The sequence below is a fragment of the Anastrepha obliqua genome, chromosome 3, assembly GCF_027943255.1.
Source record: "Anastrepha obliqua isolate idAnaObli1 chromosome 3, idAnaObli1_1.0, whole genome shotgun sequence".
Lineage (NCBI taxonomy): Eukaryota > Metazoa > Arthropoda > Insecta > Diptera > Tephritidae > Anastrepha > Anastrepha obliqua.
In genome coordinates this window covers 40,786,816-40,801,985 of record NC_072894.1, presented here as the reverse complement: position 1 = coordinate 40,801,985, position 15,170 = coordinate 40,786,816, and the positions used below count along the sequence as shown (strand labels likewise).

The window sequence follows — 15,170 nt, the reverse complement described above, 5'->3', positions numbered from 1 at the left end:
AATATTTGAAAATTGAAGCAAAGCCATATTACAAATGTGTAAGGCGAGTAATGTCTACACAAAGAGGCACGAACGATCACACTGACACACTTTACTCACATAAATTCCACATTCGCGTCCACATATCCAGAAGAAGTGAATGAACGCATGGACAAATGCCCGCCAGCCTGATATACGCCCATAAACTCGCAGCGTATTTGGAATGTGAGAATTCGAAATAGAGCAGAGAGACTGTTTCGTTTTATCTATGTGGGTCAGTGAAGCGTCAGAAAACTGAAAGCCTTGCTTTAGCAGTTTGTGCTCTTTAAATTTTGCTACATATTAAATTTTTTGTGGAGCGTTGTGTACCGTTAGTTGCTTCTTACAAACAGTTAAAAAAAAACATAACAACACCCAGAATGTACTATAAAAAGTGCTATGCTAGCGCAGCAGTTGCATTTATGAAAAGCTCTATTACTTTTTGTATTTTTGCAAGTTGCAACTTGTGCAGATTTATAGAATTTACAACAAACTTTATTGCATATGAATGTTTTATTACATACATACACGGAAAGTTAACGTCAAACAATGTCACCGATAAGCATGAGAACCGAGAATCATGTTGTTGAATAGCAACATTTCTACCACCCACGGAAGTGCTAATATTTTACCTAACAGTTATGGACATGAAAGAAAAAGGAATTATTTTTTAAAAGGGGGAAGAAACATTGGCTAAATTTAGGTAACGATTATGTAGCAGATAACACGTAAGCAAATGCCCTCGAGGTTATGTAGCGGGTGCTTATGTCAATAACAGAGTTGCATTCTTAATTATCAGCTACAGGTTTGTATTTATTAATACTTTCACTGCCGCCAGCTAGTAAGTCCCACAAATTGACTTCAATTTAGTAGTAATTATTGCAATAAGCTCTGGGTAAACTTTGCTAGAGACAAAATCACCTACTGAAATGCACGTGTAAATAAGTAAATAAATAAAGGTCCAACTAAATGGGCTTTAAAAGTCAAGATAGTCAATTTAAAATTTTGTAAATTTAACAAAGTTTGAAGTGTGAAACTAAAATCAGTAGAAGAGTACAGAGGAGATTGACATATCTAACAGTTTACAAGTTCAATATCTTATTTGTGATGAATTATTTTGAACCGTATCGGAAGAACATGTCAGAATTTCGAAATTTCTACGAATACAGAAATGGGTATTGTATGGGTATTGCAATAACAGGTGTTATCCATCGCTATCGAGAGATGATTAACGATTTTTTATGGCCGGAATTGGATGGTATTGATCTGGACAACGTTTATTTTCGATAAGACGGCGCTACGTGCCACACAAGCAACGAAACCATTGATCTTTTACGGGAAAAGTTTCCGGGCCGGAATCTCTGGCTACAGAGATTTTGTGATTTAACACTTTGTGACTTTTTTCTTTGGGGCAACGCGAAAGCGAAGGTCTACGCCAACAACCCAGGGTCCATTCAAGACCTCAAACAAGGAATTCGTGAGGCTATCGAGGACATAGGCCTGCCACTTTGCAATTCGGTTATCGAAAATTTCATCAAAAGGATGTTGTCCTGTAAGTGTGGTCGTGGTGGTCATTGGCCTCATGTTATTTCCCATTATTAACGGCATACTTTCCTCTTTATAATGAAATAAACATCCGATCATTTATATTAAAAAATAGCATTTTTCTTTCAATATCAAAATAACATCTCTTATTAGATAACCCTATATTTTGAGGAGTAACGGTAAATTTTTCCCCATATCCTTCAATCTTGCAACGAGCTGCATTATTTTGTAAATAATCAAATTTCGGTAAGTGGTCAAAGGTGTTGAAATTGTTGCGAAAATTAATTTTCAAAGGCAGTTATGTAGATTAATACCCTTTCTGAGTTATAAAATTTTTATTTGCATTCGCTTTATACATGAACCAAGGTGGTGCTGGGATGGTTAGGAGGGTGGGTTAGAGTGTATGGACTGCGAACGATAACTGTGCTGCGTTTGCGTCAACCGCTTTGTGCTACTGATGAAATTCATCAGATTTCTAATGTCAACGCCTGCTATATCAGCAGGCGTAGCAAAGAAGTAAGAGCCAAGATGCCTGGATCTTAGCGCCGCCAGAGCAGGGCAGCTCAAGAGTATGTGCTGAGATGATTCCACCTCATTCTCCATACATCCATCGCAAAAGGGACTTGAGGTAATTCCAAGCCTCACAGCATGTATTCCTCGCGCATAGTAACCTGTGAGAAAACCCACGAGATTTGAGAGCTGATATTCGGAGTCGGATTGAAACTGTAGGTCCCTCCATTTGTAGAACAACATCAAGACGCACGGCACAAATAGAAGGAGGAGCTCGGCCAAACATTCAAAAAGGGCATACGTGCCAATTATATATTATATATCGTCACATGAAATCAAAAAATCCCTAAGTTACATTTTAAAAATTTTATAGGAGAAGCAAAAAACCTTTTAAAATGAAAAATAAGGCAAAATTTTTCAATATTTTCTCAAGTTAAGATTATTTTTCATAAAATAATCAGTATTTGAAGAAAAAATATTACTTTTCGTATTACTTACAGATATATGAAACTTACGCCTTCTACAATTAGTTTTTTCTGATATCGAAAAGGGCGTAACTCAAATAGAAAGTTTGTTTTTTGGTAATTTTCTCAAAATATTTTGCTTATTTCTTGCATTAAATTGATTATAATATAATAAAAACTAATAAACTCCAACTCAAGCCTCTTAGAAACATACAAAAGAAAAACTTAACAGTAACTTAACAGAGATGCAAAAAACCTTATCGTCAATACTTTTCGTCAGTAACTGATAAATAAGAACACACACAATGGCATGGCATGCTATGCCTTCTTGTGTTTGTTGTTTATTATTTCTCTAAAGGCGTAAGTTACAGTTTTGGTTGGCAAGTTTGTTACGCTTGCACTTACGGCTTTTCGAATTTTGTTTATACCAACGTCATTATTAGTTGTTGGATTATAAAGTTTTAAAGGAACATGTATTATGATACGGTACATGATAATCAACTAAAAAGTCGATTTTGAATTTTTTGTAACTTAGGGCTTTTTTGAATTCATATGACGATATATATATATATATATATATATATATACAGGGTACGGCACTCGAACTGTAACCAACCTCAAACTGCTCGCATAGCTAAAGCACGGTCATCAGCTGTCTGTTAGTTGACTAAATGATAGTCCAGAGCATTGTTTACAAGCGCGCGGAAGCATTTTGCCGAGAGTAAACGAGAAAAAGAAAATCAGTAATGGATTTCAAACGTAATAGTGTGATTGCATTTGGCTTTTTCCTTTGAATTAAATAAAAGTAATTTTCCAACCTAAATGTATGGCCTTTTTAATTGGTTACACTTTGAGTGCCTGACCCTTTATAGCTGGCCTATCAACTTCAATATGTACACCCAACTCTAGTTTTACACGATAGATACGTTCTTTACAAAACAAAAACCTTGTGCAAAGAAATAGAAATGGAAATAGAAATATGATAAATTTAGGAATAGGTACCATAACTTTAAAAAATTGTGTAAGATGAAAAAAATTATTTTCCCGGAACACCGTCCAAAAGGAATAATAATAACATCCATTTAAACATGTAATATTTATAATACAAAAAAAATATATTATTATTTTTGTTAGTTTTTTGCTTTCTCCAGTTGTTTATACAAGGTGTCGCAACATGAATAATCCTATTGAAAGATTTATCATTTTTGCATATAGCGTCGTACGTCAGTCACATTTGACACTTGCATTGTACAAACAGACAAAGGTCAAAATAGAGATTTCCATCACTCAAACTCTTATTCAGTAAACAAATTATTAAAGAAAAAAATTGGGCGTTAATTTTGTACCATTTCGTTATCTAGCTGCACGAGACCTAAACATTACGTTGAAATTTTATTGCACAGCTTATGCATATAAAGCTATCATGATGGTAGAGTAAAGCGTAAAAATATTGCAGCAGAAGTAAGGCATCGCTCGGTCGCCCACTTGCAAGGTCGACGGAACAAATCACCGAAGTGTAGATGCACGCTTTAGTTAATACCCACCCCTGCGACGTGGTTAGAAAGGTACCATGGGGGAACCAACTACCACCTAGCCTCATCCATATCAGAGCAAGGGGTATTTCGAAAATACCTAAATAGATTTGGCAATGAGTGTTCCCCGAAACCCCCAATCGGCTCTGCCCAATCTGAATATGACCACGACTTGTTTCATTGCTTCCGCCATACTCGTGAAACCTTTGATATATTAAACGGAGAAAATATTGTAGATTTTATGTTGAAATCAGCTGATAACTCGAAGAGAATCTGCCCGCATGTAACCCTTATTTATACGGATCTAAGATGCGCGGAGTTTCCTAGATTTCAACAATAACTAACAGTCTTTGAGTTAACCAGCTAACTAACGTGAAGTAATAAATTTTTGCAGCCCAGGGGGAGAGCAGTAGATTGTAGAGAGGTATTTATTACGTAGGTATAGCTGTGAGGTTAGAAGTTGTGCATACTGCTATGCCGGTATAGCAGTACTCATGAGAGCTTCCCATGAAGAATGGGCGTCATCCGAAAAACAAACTTTTTGTACTGTCTCTGAACGGCAAATGTTTTTTACACGAAGAGCTTTCGCCATTAGAAAAACATGCAGCCGTGCACCATCATATTCAGCTACCGTAACCACCGAGGTATTATATTACGTTTCAAAAAAATTTTTAAGTTTTGTGTTCGGTGAATCCAGTTGTATGTTACAGAGTTCCAAAAACAGGTTGGAAAATACAAAGTTCGATACATTCTTTACTGCCGCTATAGCCAAAGTGAAAAGACGGAGCCGGCAGTGCAGCAATAAGATAGGCATATGTGCACTTATTTTATAACCCAGAAATTGAAGATTAGTAAAAAAGCAGTCGGAAACCATTTCGATAAAGATTACACAGTCCTGCGAGGGTAAGTTTCTAGAATGGCTGTACTTGTTTCTTGTAGTTTTTTATGCGCTGAAAACGAATCTGACCTTCAAAATGCTCCATCACGTCAGGATTTTTGGTAAATGAAGCCTAAAAGGTCAAAAAATGGCCATTTTAGCCATTTTTGATAATTTTTTTTGGGATAGAAATTTTTTTTTTCAATTTTCGACGAAAAGGTCGCATAGCACAACTCTTTAGCTTTAAAACCCATTTTTTTAAATTATTGTACGATTTTAAAAAAAAAAGTTATGACATTTTGAAATTAACACTTTTAGTTACGCCAATAGACGTTATACCCAACGTATACGTAACTAAATGGCCATTTTTTGACCTTTTAGGATTCATTTACCAAAAATCCTGACGTGATGGAGCATTTTGAAGGTCAGATTCGTTTTCAGCGCATAAAAAACTACAAGAAACAAGTACAGCCATTCTAGAAACTGAAGAAAGTTAAATTTCGCAGGCCTGTGTTATTTTTAAGTAAGTCCTAGTTATGTCAACAAAAGCCGTCATAAAAGCCGTTTTAAGGACTAATCGTTTTAAATTCAAATTTGAATTCAACAATTTAAATTATAAAAGAAAATTAGTTCTTGCAAATTTTAAATAAAAGCTCACATACGTACACGTATATACTATACATACTCGTACAGGGTGCGCCACCTTTTATGTCGCTATGTAAACGCTAAATAACTTTGTCATTTACCGACCGATCGACTTCAACACACGTGTTTTCGATACGTTAATTCAGTACAATTTCAACCATGGATCGCTTTACACCGAAACAATGTGCTGAATTAGTGACGCTATAGATCGAAAATAGTCCTTCAACGCGCATATCGCAAAAAAAGTATCGCGGCAAACAGGCACCGTCTGACAATACTATTCGTCATTTGGTGTTGAATTTTTTTGACCACGGGACAGTAGGAGATCGTCAGCATGCCGTTCATCAACGAGCAAAACGTTCCAATGAACTTGTTGAAGCAGTGAGGGAGAGTGTTGCCGAGGAGCCAACAGTGTCGTATCGTCGTCGCGTTCGGCATTTGGCGTCAGTGAAACCACAATGCTGCGCATTTGAAGGATGAAATTTGTTTCCGTATGAAGTGCAATTGACACAAAGAATATTGCCGACGTCGCATGGAATGCGCTCGAATGGTTGACACTGAACCCAATTTTTGGAAGCAAATCTTAATGACTGACGAAGCACATTTTAACCTCTCTCGCAGCGTGAATAAACAAATTTGCCGCATTTGGAGAACTGAGAATCCGCGCGAGATCCATGAAACGTCATTGCATGACCGGAAAGTAACTGTTTGGGCCGGCATTTGCGCCAAACCATCATTGGGCCATATTTTTACTGAGAAAACGAAACGGTCGATGGAAACCGATATCGATGGACGTCGGCTCAAATGAGTGAGAAAGGTTTAGACGGTGCGACATGTCACACTGCGAATGCAACAATGGAATTTCTGCAACGAAAATTCTCGGGACGTCTAGTGCCAAAAAGAGGCGACATCGACAAGCCGCAGACTCTTGACCAGCTTAAGGCAAACATTCGTGCCGAAATCGACGCTATAAAACCCGAAATGCTTGACAAACGCAGAAAAAAGATCGCAGTTTGTGATTGCTAATAAAGGTGGCCACTTGATTGATATTGTATTCAAAAAATAGTTTTAATAAATTGTAAATAACCAAACCGATTAAAAACACCTCACTTATACAAATCAGTTTTTTTTTTCAAAGTTGTTCAATATTTTCATACCGACATAAAGAATGGCGCACCCTGTATGTATGTGTGACGTATGAATGAGTTTAAATATTTCTGTAACACAATTACGGTCTTTTTAAATACGAACAAAGCACTGCAAGGCTAACTTTCCCAACAACATACACACACACTTGTTATATAAATCTAACCTAGTGTACAGTTGTGGCCAACAAAATCGCAGTGCTTACATTTTATGTAATAATCAAGCCGCTCCTGGTCTAGTTTTAAAAAGTTTACTGTAAAACGATAAGGATATTTCGTAAGACGATTACAAATTTCAAATTTTATCACTGAAGGTATTAAACATGGGGAACCCATTGCATAATAATTTGGGCCCTCATCCACTTGTGAAGAACTGACACTACTTCGGCTCTTCTTACAAAAAAACAACCTAAAGCACCCGATTAAAGTCGTCAAAAGCGATCAAAGGCCAAATGATTAGGGACACTTCATATGTAGCTAGCGAGTCACTAGATCTCAATCCGAAAGTTTATGATATGACGTTAAAAAGACAGGTACAAATAAATAAATTACGCGCGTACACTTCTGATAGGTGTTTGGTCGATGTGGCATGCGTCTCGATATTATTGTTTCGACGGCGGGATCTACAGTTTTAAGCCGACTCCAAACGGCAAATGGTTTTTTGTGAGAAACATTTTCATAACACGGATACACTCGGAGATTTGACATTGCCTGCTGAAGTACAACCGCTTTTAGACAAGCAAAACTTTTTTTCAACATTTTGCTGTTTCATGCACCGAGACTCGAACCTACTCATTCCCGCCGTATCAACCCATTCGGCTACGGCACCCGAACAGGTACAAGTATCAATTAACAAGTAATTTACAAGATTTGGAAGCAGTCAAGAGTATTATAAAAGTGAGGCAACTAAGTGATTCTTCTAGGCTGAGTCAAACAAAAAAGTATTAGGGATTGAAGTCTGAAACATACGAGTATGTTAAATTCTGGAGCCTTTTGTTTCCCTAGGTATTCTACTATTATTTTGGCAGCATCTGTATGTGTAAGTATTCATAGAAAAGCACAACGGAGTGGAGTGTTGAATAGGGCGGTGCTCTACAAGCTTTTGTGGGTTTGCATTAAAACCCAAAGCCGTTTTTGGCAACTGACCGTCTAAAACGTGCGCCTCGAGCACAAAATATGACATTGACAAAAACTACAAATACAAGAAATGCATATGCGTGTTGGTTCAAAATATACTGCATATGTTTATGTATGAAGATATGTATATGCAGAACGAAAGTCCAAACCAAATGCAGACAAGGGAAAAATATTTTTCCATTTTCGCTGTGAATGACCTGAACGAATAGTTGAAAATGTGTACCAATGGCTGTAAGCGCGGGTGCGGCTCTGACGGAAGCGGTTGGCTGCACTGATATAGCACAACTAAGAATTTTTTGTTTATTTGCACAACGATATGACAACATTTAGGTGCTGGCATTGATGGCAGCGCGCTCTTAAACCTATGCAAAAATAAAAAATGAACAATAAAAAATCGGCATAGATAGGCATGTGAAAAGTTTTAAATAGGAATCATATTTTTCCTTCAACTCTTTTTATATATTTTTCTGCTATACATACCATAAATATTTAAGCGCGCCGCATGTTGCACCTTTCCCGCACGATTCTCTGCAATGCACGAATATTCGCCACCATCCTCAACCATGACGTGGCTAATGTTGACGTGACTAATTACATCGCCATGGACTGTGATGTATTGCCCAATCATAAATCTGTATAGCAGCGTATGAAAAGAAATATTTAAAAGGAGAGTAATGTTAGGGAGTGGCATACACAAGTACTGATAGAGAAAATATAAGTATATAATGTATAAGCAATATAATATGGTACAAGGTAGATTTGCCTTTAGACAGAGCGATATAATCATACATTAGTGACTATTATTTAGCAGATTCTTTTGAATACAAAATAAAAGGCTTTTCATACACTACCCCGCATGTATGTAGGTGCGTAAGAATATTTCAGTTTTGTACACGCAATGGTAGCTGGAGCCCCGATGTAATTTCACATTTTCCTTCTTAAATGACAAAGGGATTTTAGCCAACCTAAAAACTGATCCCCTGTCATACACGCTTCTCATTCCCTCAAGTACAACACGTTACTCTCTACATTTTATAAAATAAAGTTTAGAAATATGTATATATGTCGGTCAATAACTATCCACATACTATAATTTGCACAGGATTTTTAGTATTTTGAAGTTAACCACGCCTGGAAGATTTTTTAACATAATAACAAAAATAAATTGCATAAAATTACAGAAGAGGCGTCTTTAAGACACAATGAGTTAAAAGCTTATCAAAATAATTTCCAAACTACAGCAAACGATTTTCAATCACCTTCATTCAATGAGATTTACCGAAAATTTGGGTTACTTCACGAGCTCAACGAAAAAAAAGCAAAGAAAGTCGGCTTCAAATTGCTTCTCAGCATCTCGCCCGCCGTCAAACAACACGCGATCGTAACCATCACTTTTTCTACCAAATCGTCGCGAGAGATGAAAAATAGTGCATACACATCAATATGAAGCAAAGAAAGAAGGTAGTGGCTCCAGGAGATACGCCAGAGCCGAGAGTCAAGTCGAATCTCTATCCACAGAAGAGAGACCGGGAGGACATGGAAATGCTCGAAAACAATGTCACGGTCATCAAGGAGCTCTAGGTTGCCAGGCTACACTGCGTGAATGAAGCTATCTGATTAAAAAGACCTGATCGTCATGGTTGAACCACGCTCCTTCACGACAGCGGTAGGCCCATTTTGAACAAGTCGTCAAAACCGCTCGAATGGGAGATCCTTCAGTATCCGCCGTATTCTGCGGACCTTGCACCGACCGATTACCATTTTTTTCCCGCACTCTGTCAAACTATATGAGGTCCTTTAAAACCGGCTCAATAGCTTCTTTGACACTAGACCAAGTGATTTTATAGCGGAACGGCATAAAAAAAAATTGTCGATTTGACATGATTGTACAATTTTACACGATAGAACAACAGTTGTGAGCTCTCAATGGTCTGCTGGAGGAGCTGATGAGAAAGGGCTGCATGGTGATAGCTTACGTGGATGGCTCTAATTGCTAGGGGACAGTTTGTAGATATGATTTAATGCAGGGATATCTGAACGTAGTTGTTAGTTGGGCCGCAGATTGCGGCCTATCGGGAAATTCTCTTAAGATGTAGCTCGTCCTATTTTTGAGGCAATATGAAATACCCACAGCTCAATTCGCCTCAATCGGGGGTGCTCCGGTGGTGCTTTCTGACAAGGTGAAATACCAAGGTTTAATCCTTGACCGAAAATTATTTGGAAGCCCGAACATTAAAGAGAGGTGGGCATCTCGCCAAGAGTGGTATTTTGGGCCTTTAATATCATTATAAACATAAAAATCGTTTTGTTGTATGGAGTCATTGTATGGTGGAACTCACTGATGAGGATGACATCGGTGAAGAAACTGGAGCGAGTTGAATGGTCTGCATATATTGAAATCAATGGGCGCTTCGGAAACTCCTACTCTTAACGCAATGTTAAATATGGCACTTGTAGCGGGAAAAATTTATCCACCTGCGGCTTGCTCCTGGAAAGGTGGTCTTCGCGTCAACTCAGCGAGCGCTGGACAAGTACACAAACTTGTAAGGTCACGAAATCCCTCTGCCCACATGTGGATCCGAGCCATTCGAGGGTTCAAGTAATTACACCGAAAAAAAAGAAGACTTTTGAAGGCTTATGTGTCTCCACCCTCATGAAGGGAGGCGTATAAGTGAGCCAATCTTTAACATAATTCATAATTTTTCATTCTTAAGAGGAAATAGAATAAATACAAATTTCTCACAATTTATATTAAGACGCTACACTGTTAGCTATTCAATTCTAGGGTATAGTGACTCCCACGCTACAGCACTGTATCCTATCTCTTACGTTTCTTTTCGTGAACTGTGGTCAGCCTATGAGCGAACTGATTGGTGAGTGGTACAGTCACTTCAGCGTATTCTGTTGTATATTTTTCACATTTCTTCTTATTCTTGCCAAGTTTTGCTGGAATTACTCTTAATCATTATTATTATTATTATTTTTTTTTTTTTTGTGATTGATGTTTTGCCTTGTTTAGTAACGTTTGTAAAACGATTCACCATTTGTTTCTTGTTTTCCTATATGCATGCCCATTTATGTATGTACACTACATATGTACTATGATGCTTTCGATATGCTTTCCTAATTGGCAATTAATTATGTTGGTAAAGTAACGATGCCAACTTTGCTCGAACTGCCTGCTGAAACGGATATTGACGATGGATGGTGGAGATGTAAAATCAAGCAATGCGAATGTATTAAAGTGGATAAGTATACGTTTGTAAATAGAAAATGCCTGTAGAAAACCGAATAATATATCCTAAGTTGGGATGCTCATCCGAAATCGGTCAGTTTGATTTGAATGAGTTAGAACAATTGGATTTTGATTGGAATGAGTTAGAACAATTGCAGTCGAAAAATTAGTTACTTAACGAAGTGAAAAAAATGGTTTTCCAATCAGAGGTGTTATTTTGATTTTCAAAGAAAAATGCTATATCAATGATGATAAATGATTATTTCATTGTAAAGAGGAAGGCATGCCGTTAATAGAGGAAAATAACATCAGGCAAATGATCACCTTGACCGCGTTTACAGGATAATATTCTTTTCATGAAATTTTCCATAACCGAATTGCAAAGTGGCAGGCCTATGTCCTCGATAGCCTCACGAATTCCATCTTTGAGGTCTTGAATCGACCCTGGGCTGTTGGCGTAGGCCTTCTCTTTCACGTGGCCTCAAAGAAAAAAGTCACAAGGTATTAAATCGCAAGATCTCGGTGGCTAATTTTGATCACCTCTTCGAGAGATAACACGGTCCGGAAACTTTTCCCGTAAAATATCAATGGTTTCGTTGCTTGTGTGGCACGTAGCGCCGTCTTGTTGAAAATAAACGTTGTCCAAATCAATACCATCCAATTCCGGCCAAAAAAAATCGTTAATCATCTCTCCTGTTTAACACCTAACACCTGTTATTGGAAAACCCTATATATAAAGTAGGTAAATAATTGTATAAGAACTGTATATGTAATTTACCGGAGCTATGCAGTATTATTGGCGGCCGCCATAGCCGAATGAGTGGGTGCGTGGCTACCATTCGGAATTCCACAGGCTCAAAACCCCGGTGATAAAACATTAATTGACAGAAGAAGAGCAGTAGCCCTTCGGCATGCAATGGCAAATCTCCGAGCGCATTTCTGTCATGGAAAAGCTCCTCACAAAAGCCATCTGGCGTGCGAAGTTGTGCGTGAAACTGTTGGTCCCTCCATTTGCCACCAAAAACATCAAGGATAGGATTTGGAGCTCTCGATCTAACACGATGAAACCTCCAATATATGAATATTATTATACCTATGTAGTGTCACAATTTTCCTACAGGCTGTGCAGCCTATGAAGTTCGAATGATTGTAAGGATTGTTGTATTTGTGATTTAATTAGCGGAAATTTCATTGCAACAAGTTCTTCAGCAAATTACATAGTTCTTTGAATATTCAGTTGATTGGCCAGAGTGAATGAAGGCCGAAGGGGTGTTAGAGAAGTACGAGTGGCGGCATGTTGCTTAACTTTTATTTTGTGCATAAATCTTTATGGTTTTTAATTATGAATCCAGTTTTAGTTCCAGATTTTTGGTGCATACAAAGTTTATTCCAACATTACCAGTACAATAATTATTGTATGCTTTTAGTAGCTTTCAGTAGCGTCAACTATGCTGAAGTCACTTCTGCTCTCTTGCTTTCTCTTGGTAATGGCATTGATGTTTAATTTTTCTACATTTGTATTTTTCCTTTTTTAAAATTTAGACAAAACGTTTAGTTATTGTATTTGTAGGCTTTTAGAACCACTGATACCAAGGTTTTTGGTACAGCAATAGGCTTATTGTCGAACAGCAAAGGTTTTGTGTGGGAAAATAGTTCTATTATATTTAGTTCTTTTGGAAAATCTTTTAAATTTTTTAAATAGTAAGTATGAAGGGTGTGATCAGAAGCGATTTTCATTAAGCATCTAATAGGGCTGATAAGGGTGGAATCCAAGGACAGCTACTTATATTTCTAATAAAAGCCTGCTATTGATGCCACATTTAAATTACTAGAAGAATAGCCAGATGGTTAAATTTTCACAACAGTCGACGTATGCTTAATCAGCTTTAACACGCGTTAATTGTGTCAATAATCAATAATCCAAGTTTGGGTAATATCCACCGGACTTAAATCTCATAGAAAATATTTACGACCACGTTTTTCAGAGTTTTTTTCTGTCACGACAAAACATGCCCACATCTCTTAATCATAGGCGTTGTAGATTCTTAAACAAATGCAATATCCAAGCTTTCATTTGATCTATGGTAGATGTTTTCTATAAACGGGAAGCCTAGTCTCTGCCTTAGAATGATACAATATTTTTATGAGATTTTGCTTTTGTAATTAGTATGCTAGCCATCACTACAAGGTGTGCATCACAATAGCCTCTCTACATACGACCTAGTAAGGAGCTACTCAAATGATTTAACCGAAATAAATCGTGGAAATTTAGATCTCTTGTTATACAAAAGCAAAATACAGGATGCCCAGTAGCAGAGTTGGGTTTAAAATTTAAAATTTTTCCCTAACCGTTGGGCGTATGAGCGGGGAGGGGACTGCGTTAAATTTTTATTCTTTCGGGTTATTAAGTCACGATATCGCAGTGGAGGGTTGGACTACCTGCGTTCACAATCGGCGCGTATTTCGAGACCAATGACTCGTGTGTATTTGCTCGTATTAGGTTTTTTACATTTACTTGTTACAATATTTGACGTTTACGTGATGTCTCAAGTAAAGATTTGAATCGTTCATAGGTTCGAAGGTTCCGGGCAACAAGTTCGGTGTCAAAAAGACCACGGCTGGGGCTCAGCCGAACATCGAGAACAAACGAAAATATTGAACTCGTTGCTGCCCCCTCAGTCCATGCGGTAAGAGAACGGCTGCCCTGGGACTTCCAAAACCTGTTGTGCATGGATCGTCATAGTGCCAAAGTGGCGATTTGGTGGAAATTATAAAGTAGTTGAATAATTGGACCAACTTTTTTGAAAAATCGTCGAGGCCCAGCAATTTATGTTGTTGTTTTTGTTGCCGCATAAACATTTCCTATACATATAAGAGGGAGACTAATCAAGTGAAAGTGGTCGGTGTCTCTTTCCGGCGCATGCTCAACTATTTTTTGCCAATGACGAGAGAATATCCTTCTTTCAGTAGTCACCTATGGTTTCAGCAAGATGGCGCTACGCTGCAAGCGGCCAGTGAGACTATGGCGGTACTGCTTTATTTCTTCCCTAAGAAACTAATAAACCCATTCCGTAACATATCCTGGCCTCTCGACCGGTCTTACCCCTATTAACTTATTTCCATGCGATTACCTCAAGAGTAAGTCTATAAAACAAACCCATCGACCACCTCAACACTAATCTGAAAATTAAATAAAATTATTCTTATTATGAGGCTGAAACCATTGTAGGTGACTCCCGAAGTTGCTGACCTAAACGGGTGTAAAACGCTGAAGAATGAGCTGGTGAACGAGCCTTTACGGAAATCAACTACAATTTCTTATTCCTTCAATAGATCGAACAGACGAGGTTCGTGGTGTTACCGAATTACCACTGCCAAGCACACCTAGCCGCCTTTCCATAAAAATAAATGCTGCATAACAGTTGGATGCACTAAATATTTGAGAAAAAGAGGAAGACAAAGGAATGGAATGAAACAATGAGTTCATGCCGGTAGGCAAAAAAATCATGGCTATATGGAACAACTTTTCGAATGCAATCTCAAACATTTTTAACAACACAGCAGTTAGCAGACGGTAAATTCAATTGGCATGCAATCGCAACAGAAACTGACAATCAGAAAGAAAAAGTTAAAAAAAAAATCAAACGCACAAACTGCCGTATTTCACATGTTAAACAAACAACCAACATAACCACAACCCAAATGAATAGTTTGGTTTAGTTGGTTGCGTGTCAGACTCCCATCAGAGGAATTTGTTTACTTGCTGAAGTAAATGTGCGAGTATATGGAACGCCGCTTTGGTGGTATGAGTTGAAAAGTTCCATGTCGGCAGTTTGCAGTAGTATTGAGTTTTGCTTGATTTTATACGTGATGCTTCTCAGCTGGTTAGTTGATTGTTTGCATTTGGTGTTGTGTTGGCGTTAAAGCGGAAAAGGAAGTTAAAACTTCAATATGCGCACACATACACACGCACAGATACATGAACGCACAGATAGATATGTTTTATTTAACAAAAAGCTCAAAAGTGTCAGCAAAATAATCAAGCAAGCAAGCAGGCGAACG

General features: G+C 37.8%; 1 protein-coding gene across 1 annotated transcript in view; it reads right to left on the bottom strand.

Moving 5' to 3' along the window:
- Nucleotides 1–15,170, bottom strand: part of LOC129241687 (cell adhesion molecule Dscam2-like) — a 309,207-nt gene that overhangs the window by 73,006 nt on the left and 221,031 nt on the right. Inside the window, exon 8 of the mRNA XM_054878153.1 lies at nt 8,354–8,505. Within this exon, the coding sequence (XP_054734128.1) occupies nt 8,354–8,505 (152 nt within the window). The remainder of the gene's footprint in view (nt 1–8,353; nt 8,506–15,170) is intronic.